The following is a 24,575-nucleotide window of genomic DNA, read 5'->3' as shown; positions in this document are numbered from 1 at the left end:
AGTGATGCAACAGAGGGACTCTTCGGAGAGTAACTGTAAGATGCTATACATGCTATACAAGCACTTTGTGCAGCTCTTGTCCAGGCAAATATCAGTGCAGACTTTTACACAGCAGTATGTAGAGCTACCGCAACATCCCTATCACAAGCTGAAACACGCTTCTTCCGCAATTACGCTACATCTCTTCCTGCCGCACTCCAGCTCCCCGCAACAAAAAAGGCGTGGCTGGTGGAGCAAGATGGCGGCTTACGTGCTCACTGGGTACGTCACCGCTGCGCCAGCGTCACCTCGTCAGCCAGCCAGGAAATGGCAGGAGAAGCCGAAGCGATGCATAGGCAGAGCTAATTCATCCCTAGCCAATCAGTGCCTTTCACTGAGGAAGAGCAGTGACGTCACTGGACAGTGGTTACTGGAGAGGCTTCTGGTTGACAGAGGCGCTTTCCGTTATTCAGCGGAGCCTGGCTAGCGGTGGCTGTGGGAGGATGGTGTGCGGAGGCTTCACTTGCTCCAAGAATGCACTATGTGCGCTCAACGTGGTCTACATGGTAAGTATGGTGCGCCTGGGGACTCAGCTTCTCTTGCATTAGCAGCAATGTTATCCTATCAGCTTGCCGGTGTCATAAGATTTTATGCTACCTGCTTCCGCTTATCTCAGCTCTGTGCTAGCAGGACTGGGAGGATCTGTCCTGACGGTGAAACGGGTCTACCATTTACTGGGTCTACCATTCACTATTAGGTAAGACTGTTTCACAGGTAGGCTCTTTTTCGGCAAAATAAGCCATTACCAATTTGCAACATCATTTAGGGCTTGTTTCCGTCATGCAGTGCAGGTCTGCATTGCACGGGATTGCTTCAGGGGCTGCACTTGAGATCCCATTCATTATGAATTTTGTCGTGGGTGCAATCAATCCAGAATGCGTGCAACCATGCGCTGCGATTCAGTGGTGAATTGCAGCGCATGTATCGAAACATCAGAGAGTGCAGTCTATGCACTCTCTGATGTCCCTGCAATCTTGTTTCCATAAGCACGGCTAAAAGCACGCATATGGAAACAAGCCGCCTCGTTCACATCTGCTGCGCTGAAAAACGTGTGAAAGCGTGTGGTAAAAAACGTATGCGCTTGTGCGCGCTTTAGTGCGTGTTTCTGTGCGTTGCGCTGCGCTTCTTTAAAGCACGTTTTGCTTGTTGTACCAGCAGCAGTTGTCAATAAAACTTTGTTTTTGTATGTAAATGTATTTTTTTCTCCAATTAGGGGTAAAAAACGCATGCGCTTCTATGTGTTTGTACGCGCTTTTATGCGCTAAAAAAGCGCACCCATTCACTTGCATTGATGTGCGCTTTCCAGCTCAACGCACAGAAATGCATGCAACCCTACGTTTCTGTAACGCTGCTCAGCGCAGCGCATAGATGTGAACCAGCTACATTTAGTTACATGGGAAAGTAAAAACCTTGCTGATCGCACAGGGCAGTGCGCTGTAAAAAGCGCACAGAAACGGCCCTGATGTGAACGAGGCCTATGTGTGATTCCAGCAACGCACTGTATGTTCTGCATTGTAACAATAGAATCCTTTCCATTGCAGCCGTTAAGGTGTGAAGTGTTCTTAGATTTTGGATCGCACCACATTACAACGGTCAAAACTGGACACTAGTCTGTTTTAGGCGGACCAGTAGGAAACCTCATAGGGAAATTCAGCTAAGGATTAGGTTTCCAATAGGTTGTAGTAAACTATGCCCACACTATTCAGCCAATAACCATGCTTTGTGAGGTAGGAGGTGTTGATTGGAGAACTGTTCCCTATGCTCATGCTGGGTCCCCTAAAGTAGACTAGTGCCCAAAGCTGTGTCTGTTACCCCAGCGCAACATAGTGTGAAAGTACACTTACACCTAATAATTTCATTAGTTACTTGGTAACTTCTGCTCCGATTACTCACCCAGCAATGGATTTGTAAAGAAATGTACTAATTTCACATTATATAAAAGTAGTTGATCAGTTAGTTGTTTTTTTTAGTTGGTAAAAATTCTGGAATTAGTGGCGAGCTAAGCTATATATTTACCTGGGCTACTAAGAGTTAGAAGCTGCTGATTGAGACAAGCTATCATTTATTATTAAAGGGAACCAGAGGCCCCAGGAAAGATTCTATACATACCTGGGGCTTCCTCCAGCCCCATACGCACGGATCGCTCCCACGCCGTCGTCCTTTGCTGCCTGGATCCGCCGGTACCGGGTCCCGTCATGGCCGCCAGTCGGCCGGCAGACGCGGCCAATTGTCCGCATCACACGGGGCTCCCTCCATATACGTACGCGTGAGGCTGCTTACTGCGCAGCCGCATGCGTACGGGTATGGAGGGAGCCCCTGTGATGCGGACAATTGGCCGCGTCCGCCGGTAGTGACGGGACCCGGTACTGCCGATCCAGGAAGCGGAGGATGGCGGCGTGAGAGCGATCCAGGCTTATGGGGCTGGAAGAAGCCCCAGGTATGTATAAAAGGTTTTTTTTGTTTTTTTTTTACGTTCCTCTCTGGTTCCCTTTAAGCCTCAGCCAATAATCAGGGTTGTGTACAGAGGGCTCTGTCCCCCAACTTGCAAGCGATCCACCTAGGATATCAACTCATCCTCAGCGACAGCTGAGTGCATTGTGCTTGCCGTTCCCCCATTCGCTCCTTCATCCCTCCGCCTCACACATAGCAACAGAGCGCATCATCAACTACACAGCTGATTCACGTCTGTGCAGCCTGGCCTAGTAATGTTCACAAAGAGATCAGGTCTCTATCCCCAACAGGCGACATCCATCAAAGATGTGTACACACTTTTAATAATTAGATTGAGTATGACCCTACCATGATCTGGTGTAGCCGGTTAGATTTAGGAAATTCTGCTAATGTGATTGGGTGGTCAGCACCCTCTCAAACTTCTAAGTTTCAGATAGGCTGTAAGTAATAATAAGCCCAGACTATTTGATTAGTTAGAATGCTTCAATTTGTAGCGGGAGCTGTGATTGGAGAACTGTTTTCTATGGACTTTCCTGCTGGGTCACATAAACCATGCTCGCTTTTTTTTGCTCCCATAGAAAAACAAGCATTTGGTTTAACCACTTAACCACCCTGGCGTTCTGATTAAATCGCCAGGGTGGCTGCGGGAGGGTTTTTTTTAAATAAAAAAAAAACTATTTCATGCAGCCAACTGAAAGTTGGCTGCATGAAAGCCCACTAGAGGGCGCTCCGGAGGCGATCTTCCGATCGCCTCCGGCGCCCAGAATAAACAAGGAAGGCCGCAATGAGCGGCCTTCCTTGTTTTGCTTATATCGTCGCCATAGCGACGAGCGGAGTGACGTCATCGACGTCAGCCGACGTCCTGACGTCAGCCGCCTCCGATCCAGCCCTTAGCGCTGGCCGGAACTTTTTGTTCCGGCTGCGCAGGGCTCAGGCGGCTAGGGGGGCCCTCTTTCGCCGCTGCTCGCGGCGAATCGCCGCAGAGCGGCGGCGATCAGGCAGCACACGCGGCTGGCAAAGTGCCGGCTGCGTGTGCTGCACTTTATTTGATAAAAATCGGCCCAGCAGGGCCTGAGCGGCAGCCTCCGGCGGTGATGGACGAGCTGAGCTCGTCCAGACCGCTCAGGAGGTTAAGGACCAGGGTATTTTCTTCTGATCGGTGCTGCGTGGACTCTCCAGCCCGCAGCACCGATCAGGAAATAGCCAGGGTGATCAGACTTCCCCCGTTTTTTCCCCACTAGGGGGATGTCCTGCTGGGGGGGTCTGATCGCCGCCGGCTACCCGCACTTTCCGGGGGGGGGCTCTTCAAAGCCCCCCTCCGGAGCGCTTTCCGCCCTCCCCGGCTTTCCCTCCCTCTCCCTTACCCTGTGAGTGGCGCAGGACGGAGTTCCGTCCTGCGCCTGATAGGATAGGCTTCTGCCTATCAGATGCCGGCGATCCCCGGCCAATCAGAGGCCGGGGATCGCTGATCTACGTCACGGCGCTGCTGCGCAGCAGCGCCGTGTGATGTAAACAGCGGGGATTTCTTCCACGGATGTTTACATTATGCGTGCGAGCCGCGATCGGCGGCTCGCACACTGTTCACGGAGACAGTCTCCGTGAACTGGCATGGAAAGGCCGCTCGATCGAGCGGCCGTTTCCATGCTATACCACTAATGACCCGCCGACGCCTATCGGCGTTAGGCGGTCGTTAAGTGGTTAAACTACACGAGGAATCTCTAGAAACAGTCAAATATTCTGGGGCACTTATCTATTGCAGCAAAAAGTAAGACTTGGGGCCTGATCCCACTTGTAGCGGTGTACACAGCTGCCTGACTTGGGGCCTGATCCCTCTGGTAACAGTGTACACAGCCGCCTGACTTGGGGCCTGATCCCACTGGAAGCAGTATACACAGCCGCCTGACTTGGGGCCTGATCTCACTGGTAGCAGTGTACAAAGCCGCCTGACTTGGGGCCTGATCCCACTGGATGCAGTGTACACAGCCGTCTGACTTAGGGCCTGATCCCACTGGATGCAGTGTACACAGCCGTCTGACTTGGGGCCTGATCCCACTGGTAGCAGTGTACACAGCCGTCTGACTTGGGGCCTGATCCCACTGGTAGCAGTGTACACAGCCGTCTGACTTGGGGCCTGATCCCACTGGTAGCAGTGTACACAGCCGTCTGACTTGGGGCCTGATCCCACTGGATGCAGTGTACACAGCCGTCTGACTTAGGGCCTGATCCCACTGGATGCAGTGTACACAGCCGTCTGACTTGGGGCCTGATCCCACTGGTAGCAGTGTACACAGCCGTCTGACTTGGGGCCTGATCCCACTGGTAGCAGTGTACACAGCCGTCTGACTTGGGGCCTGATCCCACTGGTAGCAGTGTACACAGCCGTCTGACTTGGGGCCTGATCCCACTGGTAGCAGTGTACACAGCCGTCTGACTTGCGGCCTGGTCCCACTGCTAGCGGTATACATAGGCGCCTGACTCAGGGCCGGATCCCACTGGTAGCATTGTACACAGCCATGTGACTTGGAACACAGAGCAATGCAGTCCCATTCAGTACAAATGAATAGGGCTGTCTCTTTACAGTTTTTAAACCATTAAAATAAGCTTTTTTGTTTTTATTTTTTACGCAGTGATGTTTGCCATTTAAGAGCATAAATCCCCCTCGGGTACACTTTAAGCTCTGCGCATACACTAAAATTCAGCTGTGGCGGCCAAGAATCTGGCATGTGTATGGCATACACAGACGCCCTTCAGAATTTCCGGATTCCTTCAGCTGAGCGAAGGCTGAGAGAACTGTTCTCACTTGCCCCATCCACTGCATGTTGTCACTTCCGTGCCGTTCCAAACATCCAAAACCCCATTAAGTGAAACAATACATGCCTCTGGATCCTAAAGAGGCTTCCATCGTCCTCCTCCCCAATCTCGTTCCAGTGGTTGAACTCCCAAAAGTCTGCATGTCAACGCTTGTCGGTGCCTCGGGAATGCACGCTAGCTCTGTCTAGCTCTGCTCTCTTCGGCAATAGCCAGGCTGGATTGGGCCAACGCTTCAGGGCGCACTGTCTACACCTGCGCAGTGGCACAGTCCTAATCCGGCTCGCCTACTTCCACCATAGCGGGACGGTGGTAGTGCACATGTGCATGGGGGCCACTTTTCGAGGGGTTCCAGCAGGGGAAGCGGTGTGCGGAGGATGACAGGGGGAGCCTCTTTAGGATCTTGACGCTTCCCCCTCCCGAGGTAGAAAAAATATGCATTGCAAACCTCTCAGGTTTGTTTTGAGATAAGTTTAAGTTAATAAAACATGAGTTAGGGGTGGAACCCACTAGAGCGATTTTTCTAAACGTTTAGGGAGCGATTCAAACAGCTAGCGATTTCCCTAAACGCTCAGTTAATGTTAATGGATGGGCCAAATGTCACTGGAGCGATTGTGATTACCAAAACGCAGGACATGCAGCATGTTTAGCGTTAGCGTTTCTGAAATGTAAAGTATATAAACGCTGGCCTAATCGCTCATCAAAACCTACACAGAGCGATTTTGCTAGTGTTTTGAAGTTACTGCACACTATGAAAAAAAATTAAATTAATTTAAAGGACCAGTCAGAGTTAAAAACGCTAATCACTATACAATCGCTGGCAAAAACCTTACACTTTTTAAAATCCCTACCAAAAACGCTCATGAAATCGCTTACAAAAAGCTCTTACAAAACGCTAGCAATTGCGATTAGCGTTTTGTAGTGGGTTCCAGCCCTTAGAGAAACCCCCAGGTTTTTTTTTGTTTGTTTTTTTTTTTGTTTTTTTCTATCTTCAAAGCAAATTTTGTGCTCATCCCTAACAATGGATCTAGAAAGAATATTTACTACAGACATACTACAGACATTCCTGCAAGCGGTGAGTTTGGAAGTATTCATTTTCTTTGTCTTCTTTATAATATAGATTAATGGAAACCCATACTAAAACAAATGGAAACTGCTATTCCCCTTCTTTCAACATATATGGTAGCTTAAAGAGGAGCTGTCAGCCATACTATCTCAGGAAAAAAAAACAAATATATAGGTAGATAAATACTTGCTCTAGTTACATAACATATGTATTGCACTGTCCACTTTATGAGTCCTGTGAATTTTATAAAGGAAAAGTAGAGAATCCTATTCTAGACAGTTTCCATATTTACTGTGGCTATTTTGAAGCCAGTCGTGATGTAATATCCACCCTTAAGGTCCGTACACACGCCGGACTGCTGGCAACAACGGGTCCATCGTCACCTCCTGCTGGGTGGGCGTTCCAGCGACAGTCCGGCGTGTGTACAGTCTGTCGGCGGACTGATACGGCTGTTTCTGAGCGATCCGCCCCCAGCGGATCGCTCAGAAACAGCCGTATCAGTCCGCCGACAGACTGTACACACGCCGGACTGTCGCTGGAACGCCCACCCAGCGGGAGGTGACGACGGACCCGTCGTTGCCTGCAGTCCGGCGTGTGTACGGACCTTTAGTCTCCTCTGCCAGATTTGGCCGCCCTTCACTATAGAAAGTGCATTGTTTCAGCCTGAGAAATTTTGGCCAATCAGAGAGTAACAGAAGTGTGGGAGGGGAAAACAGGAGGGAAAGAGACTTCAGCCAATCAGGCTGCATTAGTTAAATCTGAGGGGAAGTAGAGAAGGAAAAAAAGACAACCCAGCATGCCCTGCAACTTCTCTTTTGTGTACCACATTTTCTGTGTACCAAATAAGAGTCATGTAAACTGGGGAATGATAATTTATCAACAAGAAAAGTAATAGTGATTTTAACTTTTGGATTGCCTGATTAGCATCCTTATTACTTGTGTACCAGATAAAAATAAAGAATTGATTTTATGCCCGACAGTTACTCTCTAAGTCTATATTTAAATATTCATGAAAATCTGTTCTTTAGCAGGTTCTATGCATTTCTTGTGGCAGGGGCTACCCTATGTTCTCGACATATGGTACACATACCCCTGGGGCGCTTGAAGTTGTCAGTCTATTAGGAATTTTAAAAATTATGACTATAAATACTCACCATATATACTCTACTATATGTCTAGAAATGTAGGTCTGACTCACTAAATAAAATAAAGGGGTCGACTTGTACTTGCGTCAGACCTAAATTCTGGCTCTTAGCCGAGGGAGTGGGGGGAGCACCTCTCCCTCTAAATCTTTGCAGAGCGAGTCACAGTGGCCACCGTGCTTTATAACCCCCCTTCTCACCATCACCCTTTACTTGGAAACACAGTACTTTGTATGCGTACGAGAGAAATCGCCGCCGGGAGACTTGGGTGCAGGATACAGCCGGTATGGCTTATCCTGCTACTGCACAAGTTCCTGGCGACGTTAATTACTATTCCCCCTTTAGGTCCATGTGGATGGTGGGAAATGATGTAATTCGGCTTCCAGCTATTGCCGAATTAGTGTTTTAAAAGTAAATTCAGCTCCGTCTTCTGACGGCGCCAAAGTTACTCAGTGTGCACCACTATAGCCGTAATTCCTATTACGATCTATGGCGGCGCAAGCTTCACCCAAGTCTCCTGTTATTGTATTGTACATATGAGCGGTTCAATTGCGATCCGCTCCAAAAAGCGTGGCCTGCACCATTTTCAGGGCAATTTGGCTCAATGCAAGGTATAGGGAAATCGCAAAGCGCTTAAAAAAGAGCTTTTATATAGCGATTTCCCCAGTGCTTTCTTGAATAAATACATTGTATTTATTCATTCCCGAATGACAAGAGTTCACTTCCTGACTAACGTCGGGAAGTGTGAAAAAAATTGCCCTGCAAAAGCGCTTAGAAAAGCACTTATAAAGCATAGGGAAAAGCGATTTTAAAAACCGCAAAAATTGCTCAGTACTTAAAATAGTGCTGGAAGTTTATAATGTGAACATAGCCTAATAGAACATTGTTAATTTTAACGATATACTGCTAGCTGTAATCACTTGCACCTTTTTTTTTTTTTCTTTTATCTCAGGCACCTTTTTTTCATGTATGCCTGTGAGATGCATATAGCTTGAACAAGACCTACTGTAATTGACTACAACGAATATATTATTGAGATTTTTTTTTTTTAAAATTATGACAGGAGTTTGGTGTTTGGCTCTGTAGTAGTATCACAGGTTAATTCCCTGCTGTTTGTAAAGGATGACCTGGCAAGCACTAGAATAATATGACCTTGGGTTTTGTTTTCCCATTTGCAGAACAAATAAAAGCTGGTATGTGTATTTAGGTTTATAGATGGACCTTTCTAGCATACTTCACATGCTGCTGTAAAAAACTCCAGGCAAATACTGAAGCTTCCCTTTAGATCAAATACGTGTGTGTTACACGGTGTGCAGTATGTTACTGCTGTGTCCAGTGCATATCCTCTGAACATTCAGGTCCACTATACGATGAAAATACAGTACTTGCCCATCCTACTGAAATCACAAAGAAAGGGAATGGCAGGAATGATTGACACACACTATCCAAGTCCCCGCCCAGGTCTAGCTATCATTGTGTCATGTGATAGTCACTCGTTGGGATGAACCATCAAAAGTTTTCACAGTGAAAATCCTGGTACTCTACCAGAAGACAAATTGCACTGGTTTTTTTTTTTCTTTTGCCCACTGACTTTAATGCATTTCTGACATTTTAAATGTTAGCATATTAATCATTTATTGAAAGCGGAAGTACAGTCAGAATTTCTACTGCTCCAGTCAATGGGTTACCACATTATTAGAAGTTCTCAAAACAACAACAAATAAAACAAAATAGGTAAAGCCTATACACACGTGCAAGGATCGGGATGCAATCCCTCGAGTGACACTTTGTAGCTGAGTGCTGTACACATCCGCTACAAGGCTAGAGCTTTAGAACTAGTTGTGTTGTTTTGGAAAGGGGGATGACAGCTTGGTGCACAATGGTGCAGCTTCCAGTGGGACGGGAAAAGATGCGTTTAGGGCAGTTGTACACATGCTAGTTTCCCAGCAGAGATGGACCCAACAGGCCTCACTTTACAGCAAGTATAGCCTTTAACCTTAGGGGCGTGTTTCCACTAATGCAAATTTTCATGTGTTTTCTGCATGCAGATTTGCATGACAATGCAAGTCAGTGAGCCTGATTCCATTACAGGCGAAACTCGCTTTCCTCCACAGGCAAAAAAAAAACCCGGCCACCTCTGCAACAATTTTCCTGGTATGTATTTTTGCATGCGGAAGTCAATAGTAATAGTTATGGCGCCTGATGCTATATGTGGCAGCCACGTGGAACGTGAATACGGAAGCAGGAGCAGCTGGACCCTTGTGGCATCTGCACAGCTGAGAGATTTGAATGTACAGGCATTGGAGTGGGACACACTAACATGCTCCGTTGCATTCGTTGGTCATCGCGATATCGCACGCTGTTACCGATGTGCACCCGATCAACCACATTGGCCCCAGATTTACCAGCTTGCTAGATCGATACATTCACCTGATTTCATTTGAATTGTCAAACGGGCATGCTTTTTGCAGTACTGATTGTCATTCAATCTGATAAAATGATCTAATCGTATGGTCGATTGGACCACAAAATCGATAGATGGCCATCTTTACTAATCTATCTCTTGCCAGTTTTATCAGATTTCTGTCTTCCCATTGATGTGACACTCTGTAGTAATCCTTCCTGTGTTCTGTTTTTCAGCTGGTGGGCCTGTTACTGATCGGCGTGGCAGCATGGGGAAAAGGCTTCGGAATAGTCTCCAGCTTCCACATCATCGGAGGAGTGATCGCAGTTGGCGTTTTCCTTCTGTTTATCGCCATTATTGGCTTAATTGGAGCAGTTAGTCATCATCAAGTGATGCTTTTTATTGTATCCTTCTGTGTATTTAATATAAAAAATAGGTTATATGCAAAGTACACTGGGGCTTTGTGCAGAAAGACAAAATAGTGCTGTGGAGAGCAATCATTACTAAGGGGTGATGGGAAAGTTCTTGGCCTCAGAAGGTATTTCATAATCCTGAGTCTGTTTGCACTGTGTGAGGCTACATGTGCGAAAGCGTGCAAATGGTTTGGGATGTGTAAGCAGTTTACTCACCTAGGCCACAGCCTTCCTTCTGATGCTTTCAATGCAGTGCTCCATCTACTGATACTTCCAACTTCACAACCAAAGTTCTGGTTTAAAGGGGAGCTGAAGAGAGAGGTATATGGAGGCTGCCATGTTTATTTCCTTTTAAGCAATACCAGTTGCCTGGAAGCCCTGCTGATCCTCTTCCTCTAATACTATTAGCCATAGCCCCTGAACAAGCATGCAGCAGATCCGGTGTTTCAGACTTTAAAGTCAGATCTGACAAGACTAGCTGCATGCTTGTTTCTGGTGTTATTCAGATACTACTGCAGGGAAATAGACCAGCAGGGCTGCCAGGCAACTGGTATTGATTAAAAGGAAATAAATATGGCAGCCTCCATATACCTCTTACTTCAGTTCCCCTTTAAAAGGCAGAAGTGTCTGAAGATGGAACACATGGGAAGAGAGACGGCGGCCTAGGCGAGTTAACCCCTGCTTACACAGCCTGAACCCTCTGCACACTCCAGGACGATTTAGCTCCTCGTGAAATCATTCTCGCTCATCACTACTATAGACTTTCAACATTCACAAAAGTCTGCACATTGGAATGTTCAAAAAACATCCTTGTTTATTCTTACATGAGTAGAGTAACTCTGGCTGTTCAGATGATCCTTTTGGGGCTACCAGGCTTCCTTTTCGTCATTGCACTGGACGGTACCATACGGAAGTGCATCAGGCAGTGCATAGACAACACTGTCTGATTAACTCACTGATGCACTGTGCAGCGGTGCGTTCCCACAATGCACTGCTGCACACATTTTGAACACAATGCAGAGTTGTCCCATTTAGCATGGTTGAATGGTATGGTGCTGCAACAGAGAGCATCTTGTATGCCTTGCTTTTGTGTATAATATAAATCCACCTCCATTACTGAAGAAAGTGCAGTATGTTCAGGCACTTAACAATTTATGAACACTCACCCTCCACTCCTTCCTTCTCTTGTCACCTTTACACAAACGCACACCTTGCATAGAAAGTGTTTAGGTGCATACTCATCCAATTTTGATTGGTCAATCACTGACCAGGTTTGCCACCCCCATGTAGTATATGCTCCAATCGACTTTGAATACTATGAACAGCTAGAGTAGGTCAGCTCTCATACCACACATATGATAAAATTGGATGTGTGTACCAGACTTTACTTTATAGTTCTTCACTATGGTGGGCTGCAACCTCCACTCACCATTTTCCTCCTTGACTGACCCCGACAAAGCAGCCACATATCACATGCAGCTAATCCAGTCAGACTTCAGTCAGAGCACTTGACTGTTGTACTTGATTACTTAGTAACTGTTACTTAGTTCAGAGATACAGAAAATTGGGCTGCATAAGGCCTGGTTTACACTGCAAACACAGAGCTCGCAGGGAAAATGCTTGTGCATGCAATGCATTTTTAGTGAGCTTGCAGATCCTTCATTTAATTTATAGTGAGTGGAAATGCAATGGGTTACGGTAGTGTGAATTTCATTATAATATGCCTGTGGTAGTTGAAAAGTGTGTTCCGCTACACCAACTGGCTGGATTGCAATTATAAACTCTTTATTCCGACATCATGGTACATACAGGTAAAAGCTCACGTGTATCTGAGCAAAAGCATGGCTCTTTAATCATAGCTTGAGCTTTTACCTGTATGTACCATGATGTTGGAATAAAGAGTTAAAGATTGCAATCCAGCCAGTTGGTGTAGCGCAACATCCTTTTCAACTACCATCTACGATTCAGCACTTGATTTCCTGCTCCCATCTAATGTGATACCGGTGAGCTGTAGCAGCCCACTCTCCTTTTCTTGGCTAATGATCTGCCTGTCATGTTGGTTGGAGAATGCATGCTCTGTAGAAATCAGATTATATATAGTGTGAATAAGATGTAATAACCAGAGCGCCTGTCATTCGCCTCACTGCCCTGGTAAGGAAGAGTATAACTGTTCTTTTCACAGCAGACATTAATTTCAGTCAGAGGAATTGGACAGTACAGCCTGCATGGTGGCCTGGCTGAAGTGTGGTATACTAGTATTACAATATATATAATTGTTTACATGGGGGATGTAATTCTTATAATAACTAACCTCTGCTTAGTGGCTTGCTGTTATAGCGCAATCCTGCACTTCCTTAACTGGAACTAGTACATGGTCGTATTGATCCTCATCTTTATTTTCCAACTGGTGATCTCGTGCTCCTGCCTGGCAATGAACCGGTCACAACAAGTAAGATACTCTAATGTTATTAGTGTCTTGTAAAGCAGGATACGGGCAGATAGGGAGTTATTCAACCTCCCTGGCATCCAATTTCCCCAGGATTCCTGTGCAAAAAGTAATCCAATTAATTTTCATAACTTTTTTTCCCTGTAACTTGCCAAAATGTGTCAAGCAAGGGACTAGTATACAGTGCAGGAGAGTATTGATGTGTATGCACGTTTATACTGTTCACAGCATGTTTTGTATTGACGTGTATAAGGGCCCATTTCCACTTGTGCGGTGTGAATTAGTCACGGAATACGCAAAACGAATTTGCACGCGTATGCGAATTTTACCGTGAATTTTACCTTAAATTCGCAGGCGTTTTCGCATATGTTAGTAAGTATGCAAATTTAACCATGTCAGTGCCTGTGTGCTTTTACATTGATTTTATGTGAAAACGCCCGCAAATTTGCGGTAATATTCGCATACGAAAACGCATGTGAATTTCCTATTAAATACATTGTATGCGAATCGCATAGCGGTATGCGGTGTGCAAATTCTGCGGGGTCTACCGTGCACATTTTTTCTGCACAGAAAAACGCTCAGAAATCCTGACAAGTGGAAACAGGCCCATCCACTTGTATTGTCTATGCGAATCTGCATGCAGGAAACGCATGCAGATTCGCTCTAGTGGAAACGGGCCCTAACCGTCAATACCTCTAGGGAGGTTAATAGCTGTATATAAAGGCAGGGTCATTCTTCTTTTTCATGTTTCATTCTATGAGCAAAACTAGTTATGCATTGTATTATTTCAGGGTTTTCCTGTAGACTGTATTGGTGTCTGTGTACACATCCATGCTTCCAGTATGCTGGTTGGAAAGCCACGCGTAATATTTCTTTATATCTGAGAGAGGAGAAAGTGCCTGCATCTACCATGTTTTTGAACATTTGATTATTATTATTTAGTATTTATATAGCGCCGGCCATCTTCTACAGCTCTGTACATGAGTAAATAGTCTTGTCCCTTAACTGTCCCTTAGAGGGGCTCACAATGTAATCCCTACCGTAGTCTAGGGCAAATTTGGGTGTGTGTGGGGGGGGAGCCTTATTTGTACGTTTTTGTGTTGTGGGAGGAAACCAGAGTGCCTGGAGGAAACCCATACAGACACAGGGAGAACATGCAAACTCCATTCAGTTAGGGCCCTGGCTGGGATTTGCATCGGGGGCCCAGCGATGCAAGGCGAGAGTGCTAGCCACTGCGCCACTGGCCTGTTTGTTTTTATCCCTGTACAGAAAAAAATGAAAACGAGTGAAACCTAATATGTTACAGCAGTCACTGGCTCTATACTTATGATCTCCAATGTTGGGATCTCTTGCCTGAAAAATACTTTTGCCAAAAATATTGGAACGCCCCACCAAGTAATTGGATTCACAATGAGAATTCATCCCTGGGACCACAGATATATTTGAAGTGTTTAGGAACATGTTTTTCTATTTATAGTAGATGCAGTTTAAAGTTTGGGTGTAACATGCAAGTCTTTCAGGCAAACGTCTGGATTGTAGTCTAGTCCTAGTTTTTGCATATTTATTTCATAATTTAGATTTTCAATGAAACCTAAAAAGAATGGAGGGCTTTCCTAGAGTAGATTACCTCTTAGGCCTGGTGCACACCAGAGGAGTTTTTCTGAGCGTTTGAGTTTTTAAATCTGCTGCTAATGTTATCCTATGTGTCTGTGCACACTGGAGCAATGAGGTTTTGTAAAAAAAAAAAAAACATAGCATTACATTGGGAAGAGCTTTTAGAGGTTTTCAAAAGCTCTTCCCAATGTAATGCTATGGGGTTTTTTTTTACAAAACCTCATTGCTCCAGTGTGCACAGACACATAAGCCTAGTACACACTAGCAATTTTGATAGGCCAATCATTGGTCAATTTTACCACCTACATGTAGTATGACCATTTACCTATATAATCTGCATAGAATAGAAAATCTGTTTGGCCCTCATACTACATGGAGGTGGTGAAATTGACCAATCATTGGCCAATCAAAATTTCTAGTGTGTACTAGCCTATAGGATAACATTAGCAGCAGATTTAAAAACTCAAAACGCTCAGAAAAACTCCTCTGGTGTGCACCAGGCCTTACAGTGTAGATATAAAAACAAAGCATATAAAAGTGGAGCTGAACTCAGAACGTCCTCTCTGCTCTAAAAGATACACAACAGCATAATAATCTTTAAACAAAAAAACATTTCTTTGTTACAGCTGATACAAATCCTGCAATAAATCTGCACTGTTTCTACTTCCTGATTCATGGAAGCAGACATATTGTTAACATCTTGTGCGTTCAAATGAGCTTATCTGCTTGTCTGCCATTGGCAGTCATGTGACACAGGGGATAGATCTGATTACAACTTGTGATTGGACACATAAGGGAGAATTAGACAGGCTCTCTAAATACATACAGGGTGCATTTCTCTGTTTTCTTTCTGTCCTGTGCAAGAGTTTAGGTCCACTTTAAAGCTGGGAATATGGGTTACGTAACTAGGAACTACCTTCGATAAGCCGACCAGCCGTGGCCAGCGGTAGGATCAGCAATCTATTGCTGCCATTGGCCACGGCTAGACTGCTTATCAGAGTAATTCCCGGTTACATGAGCCTTGATATGCTTTGTTTGTTTTTAAATCTACACTGTAGATGCATTTTTAGCAGGTTGGCCATTATCTCTGCTCTAGGAGAGCCCCTCTCTTTCCTACAGTTGCCAGTCTACAGTTCCCCCTACTGGAGCTGCACTTCGGAGGACTTTGCCTGGGTGCTTTTTGTGTTTTTGTTTTCTGTAAATGTTCTGGATTTGTATCCTGAAGTCAGTGTGCAGAAGGCATTTTGTTTTTTTATTTCTTTAATGAAAGCTGTTCTGTTTATTACAGGGGCAGCTTCTGAACACCACGTGGTTGCACATGAGCAACGTTACTCAGAGAGAGATGGAAAAAAACCTGAACTGCTGTGGCCTGTTTAACACCACAGAAAGCAGAGAGCGATTTGAGAAGGAAGTTGCCCAATGTTCAGCGGTGCGTACTGTGATGGATCTGTTGTTTTTTTTTCTGATCAGTAATCAGTTACATTATACACATTTTTTAACAGTTTTCTGCATAAAAGTGTTGCAGTTAAGTGCTTAGTTTGCCGAATAAGCAACTAAATTCTATAATTTTTATTTATTTTATGCTCAGTAGCTGGGATGTCTCGTACAACATTTTGGCTTTGGACTAGTGGTGGTACTCTTGCTTTATTAAAAAAAATAAATAAATAAATTAAACACTCCGCTTTTGACTTGCAACTATGGAAAGGTGTGCTTAAAGGGATACTGTAGGGGGGTCGGGGGAAAATGAGTTGAACTTACCCGGGGCTTGTAATGGTCCCCCGCAGACAACCTGTGCCCGCGCAGCCACTCCCCAATGCTCCGGCCCCGCCTCCGGTTCACTTCTGGAATTTCAGACTTTAAAGTCAGAAAACCACTGCGCCTGCGTTGCCGTGTCCTCACTGCCGCTGATGTCACCAGGAGCATACTGTGCAGACTCAGTATGTTATCTATCTATCTATCTATCTATCTATCTATATATATATATATATATATATATATATATATATATATATATATATATAATGTTACTTGTTTATAGTTAGTTTTTCATCTCTGGTCCGCTTTAGTGTGGTGGCATGTTCAAATCAAATTTTATTTGATGAATATATAGAATACATATACAAATATACTGTACATATTGCAAACTCCTGTTACAATGACATTTATGTGATATAAAAAAAAATGTAACCACAATTAATAATTTATAAACATTTCCCACCTTTTGATATGGCCTGCGTGTAAGGTCCGGTTTACATTAGCGTTCCAGGTTCGGCTTCCCCGGACCCGGAACGCTCCGTACACAGTGGATGGTGAATGGATACATTGTTAATCAATGTATCCATTCACACTCGTGCGACCGTCTGGATCCGATCCGGGAACGCAGCCCCGGGACGATCCGGATTTTTTCCAACTTGCTGCATTTTTGCCGTACGTCCCCGTGTGGCTGCGGACCCGGGCCGGATCCTGACCCGAACATGCGGCCATGCTGTGCAATGAGAAACTGATGTTTCTTATTACACTGGTAATAGGACCGGATGCTTCCAGCACCGGTCCTATGCCACTTGGGTGGCCCGGACTACACGCCGGTATCCCCCATGCTTGCGGTGCCTTTCCGGCACTGCAATGTATCTAGTTCCGGCTACTTTATTGTAGCCGGAACTGATAAATTCCGGATCCGCAACTTGTGGTTTTCGGGGGCCACCGCAGAGACCCGTACGGTCTCTTTGCGGCCCCCGGACACTTGCAGACTCGAACCGCAAGTGTGATAGGGGCCTAATATGGACAATTCAGTCACAAAAACAAACATCTGATAGGGTAGTGGTTCTCAACCTGGGGTTGTGTATTTTGTGGGAACTGCTGCCACATTGTGTATTTTGGTGGGAAATGCTGCTAAATTTGTGTATTTTGGGAGACTTGTTACATTGTGTGCACACTTCAGCTAGGCCTGGATGTATTTCTTTGAAAGAAAAGACTTCCATCTTGCTACCCTACCCAACAGTCCAGACACATGGAGAACACGGGAGATTGTCACATGTCGTAAACAACCAGTACTTTCCAGTAATTCCTGCAGCTCCTTCAGTGTTGCTGTTGGTCTTTTGGCAGCCTCCCTTACCAGCCAGCATTTCAGAGGGATGTCCACTTCTTGGCAAAGTCACTGTTGTCTCATATTTCCCCCACTTTTTGATGACTGTCTTCACTGTGTTCCCTGGTGTATCCAGTGCAGTGGACATTTCTGTACCCTTCTCCTGACTGGTAGCTATCAACAGTGAGATCCCTAAGATGTTTTGTAAGCTCTCTGCAAACCATGGCTTTTGCTGTAGCAGGCAGCTAAGTATTTGTGTACTAGGACAACTGAACTTTATTTGGGGTAATCGGAGTCTCTTCAGTTGATGCCATCTGTGTACCTAAGAAGAGTGAAAGCTGTAAAAGGTGCTTCAACAAAGTGTTTTAAGGTTTGAAAATACATACAAGGACTGTCGTCTGCAGCGATCCGTTGGGAGACCATTTGGGGACAAGTGCTTTTCAGACTAGTCACTAGCCTAGAGGCAAGTGATACGTCTTTTGCTTTAGAGGGGGGGGTGATGGAGTATCGCATGAAGGAGAGGGGTGGGATAAGGAGGCGAACAATGGCCTCAGGTGGGATGATCCCAAAGTCCGGATCTCTCACCAACACATCGACCCTGCTATACACACACAAGCCTGAGGCTTTGGTCACACTGCGCGCGTTGCCGTCCGGATTTCGGCAATGCTTGCAGGAGGCAGACATGCACGACCTCAGAAAGTGCATAGACTGCACTGTCTGATGTTCACACTGCATGCGTTCCAGACCAGTGCAGTCCGAGAACGCATGCTGCACGCATTTTTTAACAAAACACGCGGCTGACCCATTCGCTTCCCACAGCGTGCGTTTGTACGCGTTGCTTTCCGAATGCGTGGCCAACCGTGTTTGGGGGGGGGGTCTATTTTGACATTACAAAAACTTGAAGCGTGCGCGCACTCTCTCACACACACACACTCACACTCACTCACTCACTCACTCTCTCACACACACACACACTCTCACTCGACCCTCACACACACTCTCACTCGACCCTCACACACACTCTCACTCGACCCTCACACACACACTCTCACTCGACCCTCACACACACACACTCTCACTCGACCCTCACCCACACACACACACACTCTCACTCGACACACACACACACACACACTCTCACTCGACACACACACACACACACTCTCACTCGACCCTCACACACACACACTCTCACTCGACCCTCACCCACACACACACACACACACACACACACTCACACTCTCACTCGACACACACACACACACTCTCACTCGACACACACACACACACACTCTCACTCGACACACACACACTCACACTCTTGTAGGATGTCCTTGATGTCCTCCCACACTCTGTACTCTCTGTGGTTTGCTGCCTGGTAGGATTCTTCTGACTCTATCATGTTAAAAGATGCCTTGTTAGCGTTCCCATGCTTGGAGTGTTGCCACATTGCTGCTTTCCTAGCCTGACATTTCCAATTGATCCGCTGTGCACATGAAGAGACCAAATTGTTATGAGAACAGATGAATCATTCAGGCTTTTGCCAGCTCATTAGTCGCCTACGTATCTCTTACGCATTGATGATTGGCAGAAGCACACATTTTGCACTTATTGATGATCATTATTTCTTTCAATCTAGGAATGTAAAGTTAACAGCCAGCATTGCGAGTCGTGTGGGGATAAAATGTTGAATCATGCTGGTGAAGCCTTGAAGATCCTTGGCGGTGTAGGACTCTTCTTTAGCTTCACAGAGGTAATCTTGGACTCTCATTTATATAGGAGTACATCATTTTCATACCCATATCAATGATACCAATGCTTGGTCCCATACACTTAATGTTATGTAACAGTTCCTGAAACAGGATGCGGTGGCATAAATACCTCCATAGATGCCAGTACAGACAGTAATGTAGCCTGAGGGGGTCTGCTGTGTGACCATGGGCATCCAGTATCACAGTGCTGGTGGCCGTGCAGACTACATGACTGACCATCTGCTGTCTATAGTTCCCAAGGAGCAGCTATATTAAAATGTGCATGCATGCGCTGTTTACCCATGACTGGACTTTGGCTGAATTGCTGATAGTATTTTTAATGTTGCTATAGAGCTACTCCCAAACTTGGTTTGCTCATATATGCACTGTAAGACCAAAGGCAGGATGACGTAGTCAGAAGACATACTGGGATGAAACTTTCTGGCAGTCTTTTTTTCCTAGCATCCAAGTTTGTGTCGTTTTTGGAAGTGGTTTTGCACTTTTCACTTGGAAATGCGCTTGTCTACTCCAGTACCCTGATTTTTTAAATTCAAGTGAGATAAGTTCATGAAGGCTGCCATATTTATATTACTTTAAACAATACCAGTTGGCGGTCCTGCTCATCTATTTGGCTGCAGTAGTGCCAGAAACAAGCATGCAGCTAATCTTGTCAGATCTGATAATAATGTCAGAAACGCCTGACCTGCTGCATGCTTGTTCAGAGGCTAAAAGTATTAGAGACAGAGAACAGCAGGACAACCAGGCAACTTATATTGCTTAAAAGGAAATAAATATGGCAGCCTCCATATCCTTCTTACTTTAGTTGTCCTTTAAGGCCTGGTTCACACACAAATCTTATCATTTCCGATCTGGTGCGGTACTGTCCTGTTAGTTATGCATTGGTTTTGCATCCGTTATCTATCGGATTTACTTGACTGGACCGGAAATGTACACCCTTTGTGTGAACACACCCATAGAAATACATGCAAAACTGACAGAACTGGATCAGAAATGTACACCTTTTATGTGTGAGCACACCCATAGAAACACATACAAAGCTGACAGAACTGGAATGGACCGCAAATGTACAGATTATTCGTGTGAAGCCAGCCATAGAATTGCATGCAAAACTGATGCCAACTGTCAAAAAGTAACCGGACAGGACACCTTTTTATAAGTGAACCAAGCCTAATATATCTTTGTCCGACACCTCTTCTGGAAAATTCCAAATCATTGAAAGCAATAGCAGTTTGCATATTGCAAGGAGTGAGCGGCAGTCTTGATTTTTCTCAAATACAAAGTGGGCTGAAATTGTACCCTGGGACCTAGTTGCGGGCCAACCTCAATGTCTACTGGCCACCTTTTAAAGTGGATCTGAGATAAACTTTTACTCATTGCATAATTGTGTTCCTTTCATATAGTTTATAGGGCATTTTTCAAGCCAAATCCTTTTTCGTTTTAATACTCTAATTCGCTATAAACTAAACAAGCCTCGCCCACAGCTTCTCCAGAGTACCTTGGCACTCTCAGACTCATGTAGCAAGGGCTTATGGCAGCTCAGTCTGGGCAGGAGGAGGTTACTAGCCAGAGATTTCAGAGGCAGAGAGGAGGAGGGAGAAGGAGAGGGGATTGAAGTTTTCACAGGCTGAGGGCTGGAGATACAGATCAGCTTCCCTGTGTGTAATGTGAGAAACAGAACATGGCCGCTCTCATTATATCACAGGAATACATGATAAACTGCTAAAGCTGTTTGCAGCTAGATTTGCTGTGTTAACTATCAAAACTTTAGATAAGATATATTGACATGTTATTTGTTATAGTTCGTTTTTCAGCTCAGATCCGCTTTAAAGTTCCCAGGTGTCTAATGGCCCCCCTCCAAACCCTACATGGTTCCCATGTGTCTAGAGGCCCATACAGTCCCCTGGTGTAAAGTGCTTTTCCCCTACCTTCCACCTATGGCTTCCCTGGTGTTCTAGGGCTTCACCTCCAATATAGCTTCCTTGGTGGTCTAGTGGGCCAAACAAAATGCAAAGTGGGAAAACCACCAGCGGCAGCACAGTGCAAGGGAGAGCCATGTAATGTGGTCTGTGTGCCCTCTGTATAGATGCAGTGTACACCAGATTCAGCACAGTGCAAGGGAGAGCCATGTAATGTGGTCTGTGTGCCCTCTGTATAGATGCAGTGTACACCAGCAGCAGCACAGTGCATGGGAGAGCCGTGTAATGTGGTCTGTGTGCCCTCTGTATAGATGCAGTGTACACCAGCAGCAGCACAGTGCATGGGAGAGCCGTGTAATGTGGTCTGTGTGCCCTCTGTATAGATGCAGTGTACACCCAACAGCACAGTGCATGGGAGAGCCGTGTAATGTGGTCTGTGTGCCCCCTGTATAGATGCAGTGTACACCCAACAGCACAGTGCATGGGAGAGCCGTGTAATGTGGTCTGCGTGCCCTCTGTATAGATGCAGTGTACACCAGCAGCAGCACAGTGCATGGGAGAGCCGTGTAATGTGGTCTGTGTGCCCTCTGTATAGATGCAGTGTACACCAGCAGCACAGTGCATGGGAGAGCCGTGTAATGTGGTCTGTGTGCCCCCTGTATAGATGCAGTGTACACCCAACAGCACAGTGCATGGGAGAGCTCTGTAATGTGGTCTGTGTGCCCTCGGTATAGATGCAGTGTGCAGCAGCACAGTGCATGGGAGAGCTGTGTAATGTGGTCTGCGTGCCCTCAGTATAGATGCAGTGTACACCAGCAGCAGCACAGTGCATGGGAGAGCCGTGTAATGTGGTCTGCGTGCCCTCTGTATAGATGCAGTGTACACCAGCAGCAGCACAGTGCATGGGAGAGCCGTGCAGTGTGGTCTGTGTGCCCTCGGTATAGATGCAGTGTACACCAGAGGCAGCACAGTGCATGGGAGAGCCGTGTAATGTGGTCTGCGTGCCCTCTGTATAGATGCAGTGTACACCAGCAGCAGCACAGTGCATGGGAGAGCCGTGCAGTGTGGTCTGCGTGCCCTCTGTATAGATGCAGTGTACACCAGAGGCAGCATAGTGCATGGGAGAGCCATGTAATGTGGTCTGCGTGCCCTCTGTATAGATGCAGTGTACACCAGCAACAGCACAGTGCATGGGAGAGCCGTGCAATGTGGTCTGCGTGCCCTCTGTACAAATGCAGTGTACACCAGCAGCAGCACAGTGCATGGGAGAGCCGTGTAATGTGGTCTGTATGCCCTCTGTATAGATGCAGTGTGCAGCAGCACAGTGCATGGGAGAGCTGTGTAATGTGGTCTGTGTGCCCTCGGTATAGATGCAGTGTGCAGCAGCACAGTGCATGGGAGAGCTGTGTAATGTGGTCTGTGTGCCCTCGGTATAGATGCAGTGTGCAGCAGCACAGTGCATGGGAGAGCTGTGTAATGTGGTCTGTGTGCCCTCTGTATAGATGCAGTGTACACCAGCAGCAGAACAGTGCATGGGAGAGCCGTGTAATGTGGTCTGCGTGACCTCTGTATAGATGCGTAGTGTAGTGGGGGTGTCTCAGCACCTTGCAGGGAAAAAAAGGTGAGGCTCCCTTTGCCATATCGACTTGTTCATTTGGCACTTTTATTGGCCTGATGAAGCGGGCTTGGACCCGCGAAACGCGTTGCCTGGGCTAAATAAAAATCTTTTGTCATATACAAGGATTTCGTTATTGAGGTGAGCCACCTCCATATTATTTCCTCGATTTTAAGCTGTTTTTAGATGCTTTTATTTCAACCAGGGCGCCTCTTTACCTTCAATTGTGCTCTGTATAGATGCAGTGTACACCAGCAGCACAGTGCATGGGAGAGCCGTGTAATGTGGTCTGTGTGACCTCGGTATAGATGCAGTGTACACCAGCAGCACAGTGCATGGGAGAGCCGTGTAATGTGGTCTGCGTGCCCTCTGTATAGATGCAGTGTACACCAGCAGCACAGTGCATGGGAGAGCCGTGTAATGTGGTCTGCGTGCCCTCTGTATAGATGCAGTGTACACCAGCAGCACAGTGCATGGGAGAGCCGTGTAATGTGGTCTGCGTGCCCTCTGTATAGATGCAGTGTACACCAGCAGCACAGTGCATGGGAGAGCCGTGTAATGTGGTCTGCGGGACCTCTGTATAGATGCAGTGTACACCAGCAGCACAGTGCATGGGAGAGCCATGCAGTGTGGTCTGCGTGCCCTCTGTATAGATGCAGTGTACACCAGCAGCAGCACAGTGCATGGGAGAGCTGTGTAATGTGGTCTGCGTGCCCTCTGTATAGATGCAGTGTACACCAGCAGCAGAACAGTGCATGGGAGAGCCGTGTAATGTGGTCTGTGTGCCCTCTGTATAGATGCAGTGTACACCAGCAGCAGAACAGTGCATGGGAGAGCCGTGCAGTGTGGTCTGTGTGCCCTCTGTATAGATGCAGTGTACACCAGATTCAGCACAGTGCAAGGGAGAGCCATGTAATGTGGTCTGTGTGCCCTCTGTATAGATGCAGCGTACTCCAGCAGCAGCACAATATATATTACAATATAGAATGACCTACTGTATGCGTGTGGGATAACTGGTATGAATTCGAATGTACAAAAAAGCATAAAAGTTAACCGTAAGTGCATATGCATCCAGGTGCACGAGTTATAATGTGCAGTTTCTTCAGTATAGGACACTCTGCTATGCTACCTTAAAATCAGTTTCTCTGGTTCCTTGCTGTAAACAAACAGTATGATAAACAACTGCTTTAATGTATACATGGCTGCTGTGCTTCATCTGTATAACCAAGGAAGGCATTGATATTGCTGTTCTCAGCCTGCCTTTGCTCTTGGTGCAGAAAATTGAACAACGGTTGTCAAACTGACAGCTCATGACTGTGACATAAGCTTTTCTGTCCTTCCAAGAGGCAGCTGACCATCAGCATTCATTGCTCAGCTAATTGCATTTGTACTCCATAAAGTGCAGTCACCATTTCCCTTCCAAACTAGTGTTCTCTTTCAGTTTTAATGCAGCAGTATTGATTTTTGAAATTGACTCTAGAAGGTCTTCATGGCTCTTAGGGATGCACATATCTATTCATCAACCCAAGGAGGCTGTATCCTTTTATAGAGGCATCTATCCTTATTCAAATCCCTTTGTTCAGAGGCTAGTCTGTATGTTTGTTGGTAGACCTGACATAACAAAACTAAGGAGATAATTGCCTAAAGGTGCCTTCTTGTGCAGACGATGCTGATCTCCTGGCAGAATCACTCTTGGTCCTAGGCAGTCCTTTGGTGAAGCAATGTTATAGGAATACAGAGGCGCCAAAAGAATAAAAGTATCTAAAAAGTTTAAAAAATAGAAGAGACAGTGGTGGACTTGCCTCTT

The 24,575-nt window shown here is 46.0% G+C and overlaps 1 protein-coding gene across 1 annotated transcript in view; it reads left to right on the top strand.

Moving 5' to 3' along the window:
- Window positions 1-291: 291 nt before the first annotated feature.
- TSPAN31 (tetraspanin 31) overlaps window positions 292-24,575 on the top strand; it is a 28,552-nt gene continuing 4,268 nt past the window's right edge. The window contains exons 1-5 of the mRNA XM_068267409.1: window positions 292-545; window positions 10,147-10,314; window positions 12,692-12,772; window positions 15,672-15,812; window positions 19,105-19,218. Coding sequence (XP_068123510.1) covers window positions 483-545; window positions 10,147-10,314; window positions 12,692-12,772; window positions 15,672-15,812; window positions 19,105-19,218 — 567 coding nt within the window. The 5' untranslated portion in view covers window positions 292-482. The remainder of the gene's footprint in view (window positions 546-10,146; window positions 10,315-12,691; window positions 12,773-15,671; window positions 15,813-19,104; window positions 19,219-24,575) is intronic.

Source organism: Hyperolius riggenbachi, chromosome 2 (assembly GCF_040937935.1).
Source record: "Hyperolius riggenbachi isolate aHypRig1 chromosome 2, aHypRig1.pri, whole genome shotgun sequence".
NCBI classification, from domain to species: Eukaryota; Metazoa; Chordata; class Amphibia; order Anura; family Hyperoliidae; genus Hyperolius; species Hyperolius riggenbachi.
This window is presented reverse-complemented; position numbering and strand designations above follow the sequence as displayed.